This window comes from Prorops nasuta, unplaced genomic scaffold, assembly GCF_024137725.1.
Source record: "Prorops nasuta isolate Cenicafe-Biocafe unplaced genomic scaffold, Cenicafe_Pnas_1.2 PNAS00006, whole genome shotgun sequence".
Classification (NCBI taxonomy): domain Eukaryota; kingdom Metazoa; phylum Arthropoda; class Insecta; order Hymenoptera; family Bethylidae; genus Prorops; species Prorops nasuta.
This window is the reverse complement of record NW_027116803.1, coordinates 10018202-10040000: the sequence shown is the minus strand read 5'-3', so window position 1 is coordinate 10040000 and position 21799 is coordinate 10018202. Positions and strand designations below refer to the sequence as shown.

Here is a 21799-nt window from a genome sequence, read left to right as displayed (position 1 = left end):
ATTAATTCGTCAAAATTGTTTGTCGTTTTTGGTAAAAGCTAAAGAGGAAATTCGAGACCGCTTTCCTATTTTCGATAGATTTTTAGAAAATTTGAATATTTTTAAAGCAGAAGAAGCATTATTTATCAAGGATCGAGAAGCCAGTACTTGGAAATTGCTGGAAATATGTCGTAGATTAGGCAATTTTGACAAAGAATTAATTAAAAACGAATGGACTTCTCTTTATTCAACAGAAAGCTCCGAAGTAAAGCAATATTGGTCTAAGTTACCATTTGACAATATGTGGATGGCGATATGTTCTAAATTAACAGAAAGAAAAGAAATAAAATATCCACAATTGCGTTTGTTATTAAATATTGTGAGGTCTCTTCCTCATTCAAATGCGGAAGCAGAAAGATGCTTTTCCATAATTCCCGATAATAAAAATAAGAAACGCAATAAACTATCGCCTGAAACAGTAAATGCAATTTGCGTAATAAAGTATGCACTTAGATCCAAAAATGAAACATCGCTTTCAATAACTGTGACAGAACAGCATTTACATTTAATGAAAACCCAATTAAATGTAAGGCATTCTGTTACAGCAGGAAGCAGCTTAAATGTTTATAGTTGTGATGATAGCGATGACAATGACATAGATTTAGAATAAATAATTATAATAGCAAGTCGTTTGTTAAACGACTACTTTGCAAAGATTAAATATAAATGTTTTTAGTCGGTGCCTTGACCGACTACTTTGCAAAGCTGAAATATAAATAGTAATAGTCGGTACTTTAATCGACTACTTTGCAAAGCTAAAATAAAAAAAGATTAATAGTCGGAGCTTTCACCGACTACTTTGCAAAGCTAAAATTGAAACATTGTATAATCGGTATTTTCATCGACTACTTTGCAAAGCTCTAACATATTGTCATTTATAGTTGGTTCCTTTACCGACTACTTTGCAAAGCGTTCAAAATTATAATTGGTATAAATAATGTCTGTAGAGTCAGAGGATTGTTTAGTGGGTAGCATTTAGGTCTTAAAGATCCAGGGAGTTTGAGCGGGCACCGAAAAAATCTGTGCAATGGCAATTCCTGGGGACCATGAGTCCCACACTACCAACGAACTAAAATCCTATCGTTAATTCGAAAGAAGTTTACTCGTTGGTGTGCGTAAATGAATTTTAACCTCACAAAAAAAAGAAAAAAAAATAATAAAAATGTTATCCTATCCACCCTTACACTTTATTTGCAGGAATCCTCTCGCCGCTATAAGGAAACAGAGTAGGTATGAAAAATAAAAAAGTTAAAGATTTTATTTATTTAGATAATAAAAATGTCAATTTTTCTTAAACATAAGCTATTGCATTTGCAAGAGCTTTGTGTGTAAAAATAAGTAAAAATAAGTTTCGACTTATTCCGTGAGGCATTATTTAAGGAAATCAGCTGTTACTTTCAAAAAGGCGATGTCCTATTAATCTAAATGTACATCAGTCCAACAAGGACAGCGCTATGGAATCATAACACGAGTTTTTCTAAATTTCGAAAGCGCAGGTACTTATTAAAAGGAATGCGGTGTCTCTTTATCTATTAGGAGAATGCGTGCGAGGGGGAAAACCACAGTCTTCGCTACGAATATCCGCACAAAGAGGAGAGCGCGATAATGCTCCAAATTTTAATAATTGTAATACGAGTCATAAATACACAAAATTGCTACTAGATTTTATATAATATTTGAGTGCAAATGAAATAAATTTTATGCACATATAATTGTAGCAACTCCTGAATATACAGAATGAGCTGATGGTAGTTTTCAAGGTGTATAATAATTATTTCTTGATGAATTCATTATAATTATTCATATTTAGAGCGTTATTGCGTTCTCCTCTTTGTGCGGATATTCGTAGCGAAGACGAGCTATCTCCCTACCATGTAATCTCTAAATACAATAAGGGGGAACGCTATCCTTTTAATAAGAAAATTTGCTTTTGCTATTTATAAAAACTCGTGTTATTATTTCGTATCCCTATCCTTGTTATACTCATACATTTGAATACCTAGAACATTTGCTTTCTAAGAGAAACAGCTGATATTCGTAAATAATACGTGGCCCCGATTAAATGCTATATACCATATGTTTTTAAAATCACTATGTTTAAGTCAAAAATTTAATAGGTTCCTCCTTCACAAATGGTTTTCATTACGCTTATCTTTATCCACGAAATGTGTAATCATCATTAAATATATATATTCTTTTGTAAAAACATACGATGTTTCCGTTAAAAAATTAACGTCATTTCGCGGATACCCTTTTATCATAGTAATGAAGTCATTTTACGACTGTTATTTTTTTCTGAAAATAGACGTTTATTATATTTCATGCTTCATAATGCTGAATAGCGTTTGCATTAACATCTTCGAAAATAATGTTGAAATTGATTTTCGAAGATTCGAATATTTTTAATTTGCATAATTTCTATTCGGCCTCATATATATATTGTGCAATTATAACTCTGCATATGATTTCAGCTTTAAAACTATGTTGAAGAAAGAAATAAGATAAGTATGATTTCACGAGAACCTTCGTTTACATTGTCCGTTTATACAAAAAATGTCGAAAGGTTGTGTAGCACAGGTGGCTAAGTGTCTGCTCGCAACGCAGATTGTAACGTCCACAAAAATTTTTCGACATTTTTTTTTCTCTCCTAAGTAAATACTGATTAAACGACAGCTATTTTAATTATTAATATTATAATCTTAACCCTTGTTCTATTAACTAGAAAATAAATTACGATATTTAAGAAAATGTATAACTACCGTCCCGACCTCGAGAATACGTATTGTCAAAAGAGAACCTATTACTTTAGCTATAAGTACCCAAATATTTGTGGAAAATGTTATAATCGCCTCAATAAATCAATGCGTATCAATTACTCGTTATACAACGAACATATTACTACTATATACCCAGAAATTAATAACATTGATTATTGTTTTAATTGCAAAAATGAATTAATAAATATAGAGAAAGCTAAATGTTGTAACATTTATTCATTGGTATATGCGGAAGATAGAAAACAAAACGATAAATAACATACGATCCACATGAATGTATACCTATATATATATTTATATATCGCTTTTTATATGAATAATAAGAAAAGTAAAATTAAATAAGGAAACAATTGTAAGCCAAGATACCACATTACGTAACAATAAACTCAACGAATTTGAGAAGTCCCTGGAAGATGCAAACTCAACATCAAGTTCCAAGAATCACCAAGTGATAAACCTTCTCAAAAGGGTACTGCTGACCAAGCAGTTTTTCTCTAAGCCGGTCAAAAGGAAGCGGATCAGCCTCAGTCTCATCTCAACGCCTCTACTAACTAGACAAACAAAAACAAGCTCTAATTAACGCATTCAAAATATACTTGACACGGTACATTAGGTTGGTATCTTGGCTATCTTGTATACAACATAGAATAAAGCTGACTCGAGAACGGACAATACATTTATTGAATCAATCCAGGACCGAACTTTTTCTTTGTCATCTCATTGTCGACAACACTCACTCACATTACCATCTGTAATATCTCCAGGCGCTGATCTTTTACAAATTTCTTTTTCCACTACCAAAAGAAATAAGGTAGGACTTGAATTTTATTGAGACTCTGCTTTTACCCCAATTCTACCTATCCTATCGCATGAAGTGTACGAGCGAGTCCCGGCTTCCGCGATTAGTCAATTCAAATTGTGACATTTAATAGGCTAAAAGGTAGCGGAAACTCATAGTCAAGAAGAATTCTCAACTTTTACTTAAATCTCATACATCCACAATAGTCATACTTGCGACCTAGCGTACGCAGTGGACTAATCCACACATGCGATCGACCCGCAGTTCTTACTTAAATCCCATACATCCACGATAGTCACACTTGCGACCTAGCGTACGCAGTGGACTATTCCACACATGCGATCGACCCGCAGTTCTTACTTAAATCCCATACATCCACGATAGTCACACTTGCGACCTAGCGTACGCAGTGGACTATTCCATGCATGCGATCGACACGCAGCTCTTACTTAAATCCCATACATCCACGATAGTCACACTTGCGGCTGACCGTACGCAGTGGATTATTCCATGCCTGCGATCAACACGCAGCCCCTTTAATCCGTCTGCTAAACTACGCAGTGTAACCATGCCTTCCCTCCTTCAGATTCAGGGTTATGCCCAAGAAGAAGTGCAGAGGTGGGCGTAAGAAGAGGGAGAAGATTCTTCGCGCCAAGCTCAAAAGAGAGCTCGAAGCTTACAGGCTGTTGCAGGAAACATCGTTTCCAAAACAAAATACTGCGACGAAGACCACTCTTCAAGACGTTCCTACCAATATAGAGCCTACTGTATCCTTAACACGTCCTTTGGGTGAAGTAGAATCCGTACGACAAACAGAAATATTAGATTCAGATCTCGAAATTCCACCTAGCGAAACCGGGAACGAACTACCGTATCAAACACTAGATTTCGAACAATTCTTCCGGCAAGAAAATCCCTTCAATAATCCGCTAGGAATTTTTACCCCACCCCAGGAGACACAGTTTGTTAATTTTTCTCTTCGCCAACAAACTACGGTAGTAAACGGTAATAACGTTTTAATTGAACGGTCACAAATAAATGTGACACAGGTAGAAACGGTCTGCACTCCTAACGACTGGAATCTCACCCCGGTTGATGTAAATACTAGTGTTGATACGTGCCGCTTACTTAATAACGATATTTTTAACACGGATTCGCGTTTTTTGCCTCTCGAGCAAAATACAAGCGAAGGGGAAATAGAAACCATCATAATAAATTGAAACTTCGACAACCATCTTAAATTACCCAATAAAATTTATTTTGTGACAGCCGGGATCTCAGTTTCGAACACTTCAACGCTACCCCATTACTATTATTCCTAAGTCCACATCCCGGACGTTACAAGATTGTCGCAGGTTCGAGTCTTATTGGATATTTTTTTTTTTAATTTTGTTTAAGATTTGTATACATTCTAAGATAGCTTTTTAAAATAAATTATTAATTTAATGATTATTATTAATGGAGAAATAAATAAACACTTTAATTGCTTATAAAGAGGTGTGGGAAATACAATTTTACATTATTATATTCCAATGTATTAATATATTGTTTTTATTTATTATTTAATAATACAATAAAACAATTTCAACATTTCTTTATCATCATACGAAACTTTTTTACAGTAATTGAACCGGAATCTACGAAAGGAAAAGTTGAAATTGCCACCGAAAAGGATTCTAGCTCGTCGGCTGAACGAAGTTCAGTTCGAGTCAGTTCGGGTTCGAGACAGAGAGATCCGAGAAAATTATTCCGCTCTCTTTCGCACCCCAGACAACCGACGCTCATCGAACTTGAGCGACGCAAGCCGAGACACCTATGCATCCCTGCAATGGTGTGAGTTACTAGGGAGTAGGAACATGAGTGGGATTGACTCACGGATGCAGGCATCCCTGGACGTGTTGGTGAGTCCGCGGACGGATGGTGGGGAGTCCGTCCGTCCGCAGATCAGCATCACTGCGCTCGAGCTCGCTGCTTCGCCGTGTTTTGATACGCGTTATAGAACGTCGAAATCTTACACGAAAGTATTACATAGTACCGAGAAAAATAATTTTCGAGTACTGGCAGCGGTGCTCAACGCGTATACCTATAGCAGCGGTTCTCAGCGCCGACGAGCTCGAGGACATTTCCTGCATGAAATTTTCTGTATGTGTAGAAGTAGTTAGTTAAATTTTCATTTGCTAACACATATGCATACATGACTACTGATATCCGTTTTTTTTTATTTTATATATAGGGTGATTCTCTAACGGCGGGACATAGGACATTGGTGCTAGTTGATTATAGCACCCGGAATGATGAAATCCAAGAACCCTGATTGGTCAATATCGTATAGTGCCAACTGAAAATAGGCCATTACCAATAGTTTGATACAAAAAATGAGACCTATCCGCCATTTTGGTGTAAAAGTGTTTACACACTTTTCGTAAATAGAAGCAGAAGGAAATGAATGAGCTGTCAAAAGTAGTGAAGCCGATTAATTTGTGATAAGTGTAACTTTGGCAAATAAAAGTGATGATTGTAATAAAAAGAGGAGATAGGGAAGAACTTGGTTTTCATAAAATTTGTTATTTAATGTATTAACCATGACTGACTCAATGAGAACTTAAATATGTTTTTCTTTGATGGAAATGGATAACATCTGATAGGTCATTGTGTCCACTGGTATAACAAGAACTTTGAGTTTGTTGTTACAAAAATACAATCGATTATTAAAGAAGATGGAAACGCTGTAATGTAAGGCTTTCACTGCATTCATTGAGTCAGTCATGGTTATTACATTAAATAACAAGTTTTATGAAAACCAAGTTCTTCCCTATCTCCTCTTTTCATTATAATCATCACATTTATTTGCCAAAGTTACACTTATCACAAATTAATCCGAATCATCACTACTTTTGACAGCTCATTCATTTCCTTCTGCTTCTATTTACGAAAAGTGTGTAAACACTTTTACACCAAAATGGCGGATAGGTCTCATTTTTTGTATCAAACTATTGGTAATGGCCTATTTTAAGTTGGCACTATACGATATTGACCAATCAGGATTCTTGGATTTCATCATTCCGGGTGCTATAATCAACTAAAACCAATCTCCTATGTCCCGCCGTTAGAGAATCACCCTGTATATATATTTTGCAATTCTCACGAGATCAAGTGATTACTGAACCCTTTTAGATGAGTCAAATAAGTACCCTTGATGCAAATTTTGTAATTGGTATGATTAAGGGATAACCCGGTATAGGAGACCCTGTAATCAATGCTATAAGCAGAAAACGAATAATTCGAGATCTGTTACTTGACGTCTGGCAGGAATAAATCCGCAACTTAGATAAAGTTTACGGATTTGAAGGTCGGCCGTGTGCGCCTTTCTTGTGATCGATTAGTCCAAGAAAGGTCGCCTAAAATCGAATATTTTTCCTCATTAATTTTTTTTTATATATTTCATACCAGTCAATTTTGGTTATTCACCACTTAGGAAACCTCAAATTGGGGACCTCGAAATGGCTGATTGATTATAATTCCCTTATTATAGGGCAAATAAATAAAACTCCCTGTCATTGTTTTTTATATACAGGGTGTAACGAAACGACCGCCTTTTCTCGTAACTGAAGGTTCGGGGTGACCATCCAAATGCACGTGTAAAATTTTGTTCGAATCGTTCAAGGGGTTTAAAAGTTATTTCCATTTAAAACTCACCCTTTTTCGGTCCTTTTCGAACGACTTTAACTATGCATAATAAAGTGGAGAAAGTGAAAAAACAATTGACGAACACCCCACTAGAATGTAAAAATTATCGATCGCGCGCGATAATACATTTGCTATTTATTTCATTAATTTGGCTATTAGATTAATTTTAAAAATAGCAAAATCCTTTTCATTACAATTCCAAATCAATTCAATACAAGTATCATTGACTGAATTGATGGAAAAAGGGAGAAGATAGAATGAAAAGGAAAGTATCAAAAGCTAAGATGTCACGCGACTGCACTGATAATTTAATAGGAAACACATCAAGGCATTTTCTTTCTACAAACGAAGGTAAAAAGAATTATTTAAAATCAATTCATTGATGATAGACAAAATTAAACTTACCCATTATTGTTCTCCAAGTTCCTTTACACCGAAGTTTTTGAAAAAGCTTCAAACTGACTCCTCGATGATTTCCAGAATGCACACTTTCATTGATTTTGCATTTAAGAACTCGCGAATTTAAGCAAATTAGGTGTTAACCTACGTTTCTTCAAAACACCGGTTAATTTGACACTTTTTGAACTGTTTGAAGTAGGCTGAAAAGAGAGACACAGAGAGATAGAATAATCAATAATTCGTTTCGACCACTCTTAATCACCCTACTTCAAACAGTTCAAAAGTGTCAAATTCTCCAATGTTTTGAAGAAACGTAGGTTAATACCTAATTTGTTTAAATTCACAAGTGTTTAAATGCAAAATCAGTGATAGTGTGCTTTCTGGAAATCATCGAGGAGCCAGTTTGAAGCTTTTTCAAAAACTTCGATTTAAAGGAACTTGCAGAACATTTAATGGGTGAGTTTAGTTTTCTCCTTCATCAATGTATTGATTTTGAATCATTCCCTTTAGCTTCGTTAGTAGAAAGAGAATGCCCTCATGCATTGTCTATTAAGTTATCATTGCGCTCGCGCGATATCTTAGCTTTTGATACTTTCCTTTACATTGCGTCAACTCGCTCTTTCCATCAAATCAGTCAATGATACTTGTACTAAATTGAATTGGAATTGTAATATAAAGGATTTTGTTATTTTTAAAATTAATCTAATAGCCAGATTAAAGAATTAAATAGCAAAAGTATTACCGCACGCGATCGATAATTTTTACATTCTAGCTGGGTGCTCATCAATTGTTTTTCACTTTCCCCACTTTCCATTATGCAGTTAAAGTCGTTCGAAAAGGACTGAAAAAGGGTGATTTTTAAATAGAAATAACTTTTAAACCTCTTGAACGATTCGAACGAAATTTTACACGTGCACTCAGTTTGTCACCCCGAACCTCCAGTTACGAGAAAAGGCGGTCGTTTCGTTACACCCTGTATACATATTATAGTTATAATTATTTTCTTTTTAGTTTGGCGTAATTACCGCCTCATTATCGAATCATACACTTGCTTTTGCCCTTTTCAGCTTCATTATTCAAGTGAGTACACTGTTCAAATTAAAAATACTATTTGCGATTAGGCTTTGTATAGGTTAAGTAAATACGCATTCAATCAGCTAACCCCTACCAAGACATACGTTATTAGCCAAATCTCTCCATCCTCTCCTGAACACAGGAAATCATAAAATGGGTTCGTCTGGAAGAAGCAGTGGAAGTCGAGATAAGCGTGCGCAGAAGAGACAAAGTAATAAACGCACCGAACAAGTCATTAGAGAAGAGGTGATGACACTACCCTTTGGCGACCTAGTCAGAACCTTACAAGAAGAAGGCCTGAACTCTAACTCTGGGCTCAACCAACTACAGGATAGGCTAATTAGATATCCGAAACGTAAAGAACTTGGCTCTAGTGCAGCCCGTTGGGATCCGAACAGAGATGAAGCCAGAGCTGAGGGATTCACTCCTTCTCAAGCCAATATGCCTGAAAGAAATTCAGCAGAGGAAACTAGCACACTCACGCCAGTAGAAATCACAACGATCACCGTAGCAGCAGGGGGAGTGTCAACGATGGTAGCGACCTCCACGGTGACTACTATGGCTTCTATCAATACCATAGTGCAAACGGTTAGTTGTTCACAAGGATCAATTCCTTTGGAGATACAACGATTCTCGCCGATATTGCCATACACTGCCAGTACATACCTCCCTGGACTGAACACTCTGCCCCACGTAACATCGACACAAGGGTGGAGACTGGACCCACTTCCACCCTCGGGATCAAGAGGACTATCCCCCTTCCAAGACAGGGGAAACCACCTAGCGAATTCGCTCAACTCAATGACCCATGGTCAAGAAAGGTGCTTTGCCGCAACCTCCACGGTGCGAAGAAGAATCACGCGATTGTCACCGGAAGAAGAGGAAGCTGCGCGGATCCAGAACATAGCTAAAGCTACTCTAGAAGAATTTAAACGCCTATCCATGGAATCCCATGCCACGGGCGGAGGAATACATATGGGTGACTCAGCCAGCAATTGGCCGCATCCACAAAATAATCCTGGAAAAACCTGCCACATTGTAGCCAGCAAGTAAGAAGTCCCCGAGAGCCCGACACAACAGGGAATTTGGCATTTACCTCTGCTTGAGAGGGCTTTTCCAACCCAGCCGGCATTACGAATGGTAGAAACACCCTCTCAACCAGAGCCAGGTGGGAGGGAGTCGTCTGGAAGGCATAAAAGATCTGTTCACCATCAAGGCATACAGGACAAGGATCACTCTAGGTTGATCAACCGACTCGCATCTAGCCCGGAAGAATATTCATCGGAAGACACGGAAAGCCAATCGGGTAGCTCTGACGATACCCAAGATAGCCATCGCCGAAACCGGCATCGCCCAGGAAGAATAGCCTGAGGAAGTCGATAAGTAGACACACTACATAAGTGGAAGATCTCTTATGTGAACGAAAGAAAGGAGAGTGCGTATTCGCTATTAGAACGATTAGACAGATGCTGCCAAGGCTCAGGAATAGCCCATAGCGATTTGCTCAAGGCATTGCCTGTGGTACTATCGGGGGAAGCTGAAAAATGGTACAGATTAGAAGGTCAACATTGTCGAACGTGGGAAAGTTTCGAAAAAAAATTCAAACAACGATTCGCATCTAAAGAAGTCAGGAAGCGAATTAAGGAACAAGCATATTCCCGTCTTCAAGGAGATCAAGAAGGAATCTAGGAGTTTGTGGAAAATATGGAGACAATATTCTCCTACTTAGACCCACCTCTTAAGGACAAGAAACGTTTGTTTATTATATATGACAACTTATTGCCCGCGTACACCAGGCATTTCCTGAAGAGTGAAATCACTTCTAGTCGAAGGTTAGTCCGAATCGGCCAAGAACTGGAACAACAATGGACGCAGATAAAAAACCGCCGAAGCACCACCAATCAAACTGGAATAGTACTGGTTCCCAGTGCAGTCTATGCCCGGCCGTCCAAAACCACCAGTAAATGTGCCCCACTAGAGGATGAGGAAGAAGCGGACACTAAGTCCCAGCCTGAACAGAAACGGCCTATTCAACAGGCGAAGAAAAACAAGTCTAAGAGTTCCACAGACGCATCATCTCAAAGTGATTCCGCCTTAGCCAGCGTAGGAGAAGCCAAGACTCTTAAGAAGAACTCAGGAGCATTCGGGAAAGGACCCAAGAATAGGGGAACCCCAGCTGTCGGCGCCGCACCAGCCGTTTCACAAGGGATGCCACAATACATGCTGATACCTCCGCTACCACCAGGAGTTACAAGCTGGCGCCTAGTCCCAAACTTGGCGACTACCACTAATACGCCAACAGCCGATACAACACCCAGTATCTGCCACACCAGGGAGAATAGCCCTTGCCATAACTGCCAACAATTAGGTCACTGGGCTCCCGAGTGTCCTCTCCCCCGAAGACCGAGAGTATCTGCTTCAAACATGCCGCCAACTGTCAACAATTATAACGATCTGCAGGGAAACGCCAGTGGAGGCAAGCGGATGGGGCCAGCGCTGCCTCAAGCAAACCACCAAGGCCCAACACCTTAAGGAAACTCCCTTTGGATCTAGGAACGTACCAAAACAAAGCTGAAGATAGCGAATTTGTGCAAACCCATAGGACTACTCTCATGAATAAACAGGATATCCCTTTCGAGGGAATTCGTCTTAATAAGTTTTTAGATAATGAAGATAAGAGTTTATCATTAGCAGCTGCATTAGAGAGAGGAGCCGAAGATTCGTGTCCGGGACAACGATCATCCAGATTGAAGAAGGACTCGTTTAACTCACCAGCACGATATCAGCAGAGGAAAAGAGATAGCGGCGATTCCCCTACTAATAAAGAAACAGCTAGTTTTAGTAATAATTTTATTTCTTTTCCAAGTACTAGCGTGACCCTGAGGCCGGTCCCTCCAAACTTAATTGGTGACTTAGTATCACCTCCCGGCTTCCGCGGTTATTTGCGAGTAAAGATTGGGGAAATAGTTAGTCTAGGACTCGTGGATACTGGAGCTGAGCGAAGTTATATTAATGCTCGAATAGCTTCAGGGATTCCCTCAGATAGTCATCTAGCACCGTTAAATTGCGTACAGGTGGGCGATGGTCAAATTTGTGCCATCTCCACGGATATAATCTTCCCAATACAATTAGGTAGTAAATCCGCGGACTTCCCCGTTAGTGTAATCCCTACCCTTGCTCTGGATTGTATTCTAGGAATGGATTTCCTCAAACAGTTCGACATAACCATCAATAATTTAGAAAATGTATGGAGTACGAACGATGTTAGCAGGATTCTACTTATAACGCGAGGATCTAAGGAAAAGCACAATGAAAGAATAGCTGTAATAGCAACCGTGTTACCGCTTCGGAGAGATATCCGTAAACCAAGCGCCGAGGACGAAAGGCCTTATCTATGGATCACAATAGGTCCAGAAAAGTTTAGAGCCCTATTTGACACTGGCGCTTCACGCACTTATATCGGTAGTAAAATTATTAATTTAATTAAAGATGTTTTAGATGTTTCCAAAGCAGGTAAATTGCATTTAGGTGATGGGAGTCAATGTGCAACGGCAGGGGAAGCATTTCTAGAATTTTCAATTGAAGGCGAGAAACGAATCCTGTCCGTTCGAGCCGCTCCCACACTAGATTATAACTGCGTTCTAGGATTAGATTTTGTAAAAGCTTTTGGTATTATTATTAATTTACGGCAAGGAGTTTGGAAGGCAGAAGGAGGAAATTGGCGTACCTTTCCTAGGAGCTTAATTAAAGCAACAGCAAGAAACACCACCTTTATGACATTGTAAAGCGACAAATGGAAAGGGCAAGTGTACACCAGGCTAAGTACTATAATAAGGGTAGAAGAGACTTGACGTTCAAAATCCGGAGACCTCGTTTGGAAACGAAACCATACGCTATCCTCTGCAGCAGATAACTTTGCCGCTAAAATAGCTCCAAGGTTTTCAGGGCCATATACAGTTTCTCGCGTAATTTCTCCAGTGATTTATGAATTGATTGATCCGGATTCCCGCCGTAGCCCTCAGGTGCACATCTCTGATTTGAAACCGTTTATTGCAGTATATCCCGAGATTTCGGAAGAATTGCAAGAACCAGCTCTTGAAACTACAATGGGCACTACTAACGAAAGGGAAAACCCTAAAGCCCGAGCTGTAATACCTCCTAAGGAAAATATATGCTTGAAAAACACCCCCCGCCAAACTCAAAACGATAGCAAAGTTGGTGACTCGTGTGAAGCTCGGTCTGACCGACTCCGCGTTCGTCAGCCAGTAAAATACTCAAAATAGTCATGTATGCAAGTGTTAACATGGGCGGACCAGTGTTAAACCGTTGTCCTAGCTATTATTCTAAGTTCCTTATCCTTTATATTAGGTACTGTTATTTGAAAGTTCATATCCCTTATTTTTCTTTTCTTTTATTGTCATCTTAAGCATGCACAGCCAAAACTTTCCGCCTTTAGTAACTGCTATATCCAGGGTGGAGATAATGGGATCTGGTTGTAAGACAAGGAGCAATACTCCTAGAAGTGGATAACACAATTTTTTTTATAATCTTCATTGTATCTGAATAACAACATTTATAATCATTTGTCCTATTAATCGTTTCTTTTTTTTCTCTCCTGAACCCTTAACAGTCTGCGACTCTCCGGCTTCAGTTTTCGGGAGGGGGAGTGTAACGAAGCATCCGCTCGTAAAAATAATTTTTGTTTCGCTCTGTCTTTTCCTTACTATCGTAAAAGGGAAGAGCAGGCGCGCCACCTGTGCGACCCCGCGATCATTACGCTTAATAGCTTCGATCGCGGGTCGATAGGGGGTCGATCCGCGCACGCGCGACTGTAATTTTCTCGCGTGCCACTGTCCTCCCGACTCACTCGTGATTTTGGGACTAGCGAGTCTGGACGTACTCCTTTTTGTTTCTCCTTTTCTCTGTCGTCCATTTTTATATCTCGGTATGGGCATTGCCCTGTAATTATTTACCTGGGTAGGATAGTGCGTAATTAGTGCATCAAATAGTAGAGTCGAAAGTAGGAGCATAGCAGGAGGTGTAGCAGTCGACCTGGTAGTAGAGGACACGTACCGACGCATGCAGCATGCAGCATCCTTGACTCTTCTCTATGGCCTAAGTAGCATTAGTTCCCAGGTAAAACCTGATTTCCCTGTAGGAGGAATCAGGACTTCTTTTTGATTGTCTTTTTATTCATTCTTTCTTGTCCTCGAGCTTTGTCCGGCAGTAATTAATTGCCTAACGTTCGATTAAATCGTTATTCCTCGACTCGCGGAGGACTATTTAATTCGGGCATTTATTCTTCGTTCGGTTACGTTGCTTTATTCGGGAACGGTTTATAGAGTAGAAGGCTAAGGTTTATGGGTCGCGAATCGCGTAGTGAGTCCCTGTATTCTGGAAATACGTGGTAGGACGAGGTGTAGTCCCTCGTCGGAGGAAAGAAGATTCAGAGCCTCCTCGAAGATTGTCCGACGCGTGCCCGTGCGAATCTCCTTGCCCTGGCCGTTCCCACATTTATTTTCAGATAAATTTTATGAAACATCTTGGTCCACACTTGAGATGAGTTTCCAGCCGGCCAACCGCGGAGGCATATTATGCAAAATTTCCAGCGAACTGGCGCCCAGAACTAACACCATCGGATGAAATAATTAATTCAATTGAGTTAATGCGAAATAGAATTTATGTATAGCTTCATTTTTGTTCGCGGAAATAAAATTGTGATTTTCATATATTAAGAATTGTAACGAGACTTCATTTAATATTTCCTAGCCATCAAACCTCCGTGTGTCTTGTCGTCCGTTTCTGGTCCCTGTCCTCCCCTGGCAAACCAAGGCCGAATAGCGTTTGATAAATATTCTTTTAGGGAATCTCCTGGAGTGAAAACACTATTCGAGGCCAAGCCGTGAAACGTGACGTTACAATGTATAGCTTTAATTGATTTGAAGTCCGAGGGTAAAAATTTAAGCCAATTTGTAATTAATTGTGGATTTTTAAATTCTTTTGAATTCATGTCATAAGACGAAAACCATTGTTTATAAATAACAAAAAGTCTTTTACTATGAATAAAATAGAGAAAATCACTCGCAGGTAATTTACAAATTGTGTTAAAATTAGAAACATCTTCGTCTGATTGCGGTTTTTTATCTGAAGTAGGATTAATGGTGGTAATAATTTTCTTTCTTCGCGGTGTTATATCTCCATTTATGGTTTTTGGAATCATCGGACTATTTTTTACTCCCTCATCTGCTTTATATAAATTATAAATATTATTTAAATCTACCGCATTAAAAGGTGATCCATTCGTAGTATCGTGGTGTTGAACATAAGGATGCATTATATGCCCAGATGTATCATGATGTAAGCCTAAACTGTGTCCAACTTCATGCATTAAAATCCAATACAAACTATTCAATTGGGAATTGTACGGTCCTAAACCAAAAAACCATTGTTTTTTATCCATATATAAATGAATTTCTTTTTTCTGTTGTAGTTTATCAGGAAAATAAGCATGTCCCACAACCTGACCTCCTAATCTAGCATCACATTTTGATGAATCATAAACAAAGTTATGATTAACACTTTGAAATGGAATAATTATATATGCCTTAGTTTTCTCTTGTACTTCTTTAAAAGTTAAATTTGTCACAATTGACCATTGATGAAATACTTCATTTACAGTTTCCAATTCAGGTATACTAGCTACATGAAAATACGACGATAATTCCTTTTTATACCATCTGTTCTCTTCCAAATCAATATTTTGCGAAAAATCTCCTAATCCACATCGGGGTCTTTGCATGAAATCAATAATATCTTCGGTTGTAATATCCTCGACTAAGTTAAAGTTTAGCTTAAAAACTCTTAATCCATGTATATAGATTTCATTATCCGCAGCATTTAATACCATACCATTGTTATTATTGAAATTTTCATCGTCAATATAGCCATATTTTGTGAAATAATTTGAAATAAAAGTACTATTATTATCACAAAACACAACCCATAGAGAGAATATTGATATAACTACGAATTTACGTAGGAAATTCATTTTAAGACACAACAGTAAAACATGAGAGTAAATAATATACTAAAATCAGAGGAATAAATTTTTTTATTATTATACAGTGCAAACGTGTGGGCGTAGTGTGTGTGTGTGTGATTTACGTCAAACACAGATTATACATTTTGATGAATAAGACTGTTGGGGGGGGGGGGGGTGTAGAGGGGAAAACCTTTAATCTGTAAGGTAGAGGGAGAGAATGAAATAACAAAGAAACAAAATAAGTTATATTAAAACATTTATACCATATTCTCTTAATACTTACTGTAAGTTTTAATTTGATACATCATATTTAAATACTCTTTCTTTTCTTCTCCCTCCTCTTCTTCTCCTCCCTCTCCTACAACTCTTTCGACTCCAGAAGCTCCATTGCCTTCTGTGTTTTCATCGTCATCATTCTTTTTGTTTAACAACTTTTCTCTTAGTATATGTGAAATTTAAAAGTTTTTCTCGTTAGATCTTCAAATTTCATATTCACTTCTTTATATTTTTAAAGTGCTTCACAGATTTCATCAAAGATATCTGGATGATTTTCCAGTATATTTCGGCTTATTTTCAATGATAGTCGAAGATATTCTACAGTGTTTAACATTAATTGTATTTATTGACCATACCTCGTTATAACCTTTGAAATTTTAGTTAGTTGATATTCATGGTATAGTCGAATATTTGGTACAAATATGTTTCTCACTCTATTTACATTGAACGAAAACAAATCTTTCTTCCTTGGGTTTCCACTCATTTTCTCTCTCTCTTCTTTTTCTTCAATAACACTGTTTCTCACACTCTTTCTGTCTTATGAATAAATATCTAGACTTTTCAATTCACTCAATCGTTTATACATTCAACTCAAAGTGAGTTATAACGACAACTGATGCATACTTATGAAATTTGAATGGTTTTAAGGTGGGGAGAGTGTTTGAATCCCATGACACATACATAAAAATTTTGTGGTCAATATTATCACATTCTTTATATTTCCCCCACTCTCTCTCTCTCTCTCTCTCTCTCTCTCTCTCTCTTCCTTTTAAGAAAATAAGGAGCTACATGTGTTTTGTTAAGGACTATATCTTTCCCCGGGAATGATGAGTGGTTAACTCTCTTATCATAATAATTTTATTTTAAATAAAAAAGACCATTAGACAGGATGATAAAACCTACACATGATATAAAAGTTAATTAGCATTAGATTACAATAAATGATTATACGCACGCGTATCCTGTTTTAAACTTTTTTCAAGGATAAAAGGAGCTACACGTGTTTTGAAGGACAATATATATCTTTTCCCGAGGATGGGTGGTTAACACGTTAAGCGCCACGCCGAATTTGCGTGCCTTTCCGTTCAGGCCACAGTTAGCCTTCAGGCGGGCTCTGCCGGGCTGCTTATCTTGTTTCAATAAATTACATTAATGTTTTTAAGTATTATATTCTTTTCCTTGAAGCATTGACCAAACTAAAACCGATATCGCATAATTTAAATGTTCAGTCTCACAAGTATGCAAAGACGGACACACGCGCCGCGATAGAAGAACGAAAAGTCTGCCGTCGGTCCGTAGGGACCGACGTGGCCTGAACGGAAAGTCTAGCGTCGGTCCCTAGGGACCAACGTGGCGCTTAACGTGTTAACTCCCTTATCATAATCATTTTATTTTTAAATAAAAACCAATAGACCGGACGAAAAATCTACGCGCAATAGAGAGAGAAATTAATTATCATTAGATTGCACCAAATGATTATACGCACGCGTATCCTGTTTTAAACTTTTTCAAGGATGGAAATGGTTAACCTTCATATACATCTCTCTCTCTCTCTCTCTCTCTCTCTCTCTCTCTCTCTCTCTCTGAAAAACCACAAACAAGAGAGAAAGAAAGCGGAGAATCACACTTGCATCCTTAAAACACGTGCCAGCGGTGATAACCGATGATGCGCGCACGCTCTCACGCGCGCACATGCGCTATTCGTTCACAATAGACTATCTGGACTTTTTTGATTAGAGTAACAGAGAGAGGAAGGAAGAAAACTCTCTATACCCCCCTCGCTCCTTTACGCCTCCAGCAATACAAACCCAAAGAAATAAAATCCTCCCAAGTAGTGGTAGCTAGGCGGTTCCTGGCACATGAGGGTGAGGGCGGTGCGGGTGTGCGGGGGGAAGTGTCTTAAGAGCTGGGGTATATTGGGTGATGAGGGGGAGTGCGGGTGAGCGGGAGGAAGTGTCTTCTTAAGAGCTAGGGTTTATTGGGTGATGAAGAGGGTGCGGGTGTGCGGAGGAAGTGCCTTGGCTGTGGGGAGTGTGAGAGAGATAGATAGATCCCTCTCTCCCTCTATTTCTCTCTTAGTCTCTCACCCCTCTTCCATCACCCTAGGTCCCGGATGGTTAATTATCCTACGGGTCCACTAGTTCCCTAAGGCTTACCCCTTCTTCCATGGGTGGGTAGGAGAATGACCTAAAGATAAAATGTCCTAACGATAAAATGACCTAAAAACGCTAACTTCACGTTGGTTAAAAGCCGGTATTGCAGATTACCGACCGGATCGCCCGAATTTCCTAAATTTGAGTAGCTGGCAACGCTGGACTGTCAAACGTCAGTAAATAGAGACAGAGGTTATGCACAGTAGGGAAAAATTCTGGATCTGTCAGATAAGTATTTTAAATGAATAAATGAAAATGAATGAATTACTTTGTGGGTATTTCTTACATTTTACAGAAGAGCTACGAGAGGAAACATTTAAAATATTATGATGTCATGGAAGATGAGGAGGTATTCATAGAATTTGCTAAGCAACATATTTTGAAATATTTAAGAGCCGAACCACGATAGGATTATTTGTTATCCACACTGACAGTCTTTGGATAAACGAGACAGAAAAGGTTATGCTACTCGAATAATGTTAGGATATTAATACTGTGCCTGGATTGCATATTGCTGCCAAAGAGTTTTTGGTTTAGCAGCCTTCGTGTTGAATAATGCCTATAAAGTAGGCATGTTTTCAAGAGGTCTACTATATAGGGGATATCGTTTTTCTCGTATAATTTTGGTAGTGAGTATAAACTTAAAACTTTTCAATCTGGAACAAGCTTATGCAGGATTAACGCAAATTACTTGCATAGTTATTTGAGCAAATAAATTCTTTTTAAAAGCTCTATCAAACATATACCTTTTGCTTGGATATAATGTTATATGTTTTTTGTAGATTTGTTGAGAAGAAAAGATGTGAGATTACCTTTCGAACAGTCTTTGGAAACTGCAGAAGCTACCTGACAAATATGGTTGCAATCTCACTGAGGTAAAAGAATGAGATATCTTGGTGAATTTTGTAAAATACAATTCTATAGAAATGTCCCAGTTACTTTTGATAAGAAGAAAGACCAATTAATTTTATTGAAACAATCTGTGTGTGTGTGCTATAATAATTATTACTTTTCTTAGATACAATGATGAAATAAATTTCTGATTGCCTGGCCTCTATTGTGGAGAACCTGATTCAGAAATAACTATTACTAGACTCGAGGAATCGAATATAAACCTTACTAGAAGAAATTGGAATATTAATGTAAAGCATTGCATGCTGTGCATTTCTCTCAAATAGAAATTATTCATTCTATCATGATAAATACTTCATAATTTTAATTGAACTTTGTTAAATGACTGTTTCAATTTTTCATATTATTCTGTAGATTTCACAATTTACCTGATGGAAGAAAAATATGATTAGAGGAATTCTAAACTACTAATAGAAAGCATTATAAATTTCCAGTGCTATTATTACACGAATTTCCTGAAATAGCTGCCTATAATTGGGGATATACAGAGTGTCCACATTTTAAATGTTGAAAAAGCAGGAATTTTTGGTTCGAAAGTAATGACTTAAAAAGACCCTCGATTAAAAAATACATTTTGTGCATTAAGTGGAACTTAGAAGAGTGTTTGCAGATTAAATTTAAAAAACGCATGTTCCAATATTTATAATTGCGGTGTGGCAAATTTATGGTCAGATATATAAGAACCTTTGTGTCTTTTACCTTCATACATATCTGACCATAAATTTGCCACACCGCAATTATAAATATTGGAACATGCGTTTTTTAAATTTAATCTGCAAACACTCTTCTAAGTTCCACTTAATGCACAAAATGTATTTTTTAATCGAGGGTCTTTTTAAGTCATTACTTTCGAACCAAAAATTCCTGTTTTTTCTATCATTTAAAATGTGGACACTCTGTATATCCCCAATTATAGGCAGCTATTTCAGGAAATTCGTGTAATAATAGCACTGGAAATTTATAATGCTTTCTATTAGTAGTTTAGAATTCCTCTAATCATATTTTTCTTCCATCAGGTAAATTGTGAAATCTACAGAATAATATGAAAAATTGAAACAGTCATTTAACAAAGTTCAGATAAAATTATGAAGTATTTATCATGATAGAATGAATAATTTCTATTTGAGAGAAATGCACAGCATGCAATGCTTTACATTAATATTCCAATTTCTTCTAGTAAGGTTTATATTCGATTCCTCGAGTCTAGTAGTAGTTATTTCTGAATCAGGTTCTCCACAATAGAGGCCAGGCAATCAGAAATTTATTTCATCATTGTATCTAAGAAAAGTAATAATTATTATAGCACACACACACAGATTGTTTCAATAAAAATAATTGGTCTTTCTTCTTATCAAAAGTAACTGGGACATTTCTATAGAATTGTATTTTACAAAATTCACCAAGATATCTCATTCTTTTACCTCAGTGAGATTGCAGCCATATTTGTCAGGTAGCTTCTGCAGTTTCCAAAGACTGTTCGAAAGGTAATCTCACATCTTTTCTTCTCAACAAATCTACAAAAAACATATAACATTATATCCAAGCAAAAGGTATATGTTTGATAGAGCTTCTAAAAAGAATTTATTTGCTCAAATAACTATACAAGTAATTTGCGTTAATCCTGCACAAGCTTGTTCCAGATTGAAAAGTTTTAAGTTTATACTCACTACCAAAATTACACGAGAAAAACGATCTCCCCTATATAATAGACCTCTTGAAAACATGCCTTCTTTATAGGCATTATTCAACACGAAGGCTGCTAAACCAAAAACTCTTTGGCAGCAATATGCAATCCAGGCACAGTATTAATATCCTAACATTATTCGAGTAGCATAACCTTTTCTCTCTCGTTTATCCAAAGACTGTCAGTGTGGATAACAAATAATCCTATTGTGGTTCGGCTCTTAAATATTTCAAAATATGTTGCTTAGCAAATTCTATGAATACCTCCTCATCTTCCATGACATCACAATATTTTAAATGTTTCCTCTCGTAGCTCTTCTGTAAAATGTAAGAAATACCCACAAAGTAATTCATTCATTTTCATTTATTCATTTAAAATACTTATCTGACAGATCCAGAATTTTTCCCTACTGTGCATAACCTCTGTCTCTATTTACTGACGTTTGACAGTCCAGCGTTGCCAGCTACTCAAATTTAGGAAATTCGGACGATCCGGTCGGTAATCTGGAATACCGGCTTTTAACCAACTTGAAGTTAGCGTTTTTAGGTCATTTTATCGTTAGGACATTTTATCTTTAGGTCATTCTCCTACCAACCCTTCCATGACCCTAGGGCCCGGATGGTTAGTTATCCTACGGGTCCACTAGTTCCCTAAGTGTTACCCCTCTCCCATCACCATAGGGTCCGGATGGTTAGTTATCCTGACAGTTACCCAAAGTACTTTTTTTGTATTTTAGTTGGTGGAGGAAAAAGTTTCATTTTTCTCCACTAGGTGGCGATCACGAAAATTACTGGAGACAGCTACACCGCTAGGGGTCCTCAGCATCTTACAGACTATCATTTTTTTTCTTATAGGCCTGCCCTCGGAGGGTCTTTTCTCCCTCTACATACTTATCCTAGACCCTCCCACTATTTTCCTACTATGGACCCTCCATTTAACTTGATTTCACATTTTCTT

At 37.7% G+C, this 21799-nt stretch overlaps 1 protein-coding gene across 1 annotated transcript in view; it reads left to right on the top strand.

Annotated features, from left to right (window-relative positions):
* Window positions 1-649, top strand: part of LOC136774677 (uncharacterized) — a 2093-nt gene extending 1444 nt beyond the window's left edge. Inside the window, exon 2 of the mRNA XM_066729089.1 lies at window positions 1-649. This exon is cut by the window's left edge and continues 360 nt beyond it. Coding sequence (XP_066585186.1) covers window positions 1-649 — 649 coding nt within the window.
* The last annotated feature ends 21150 nt before the right edge of the window (window positions 650-21799 follow it).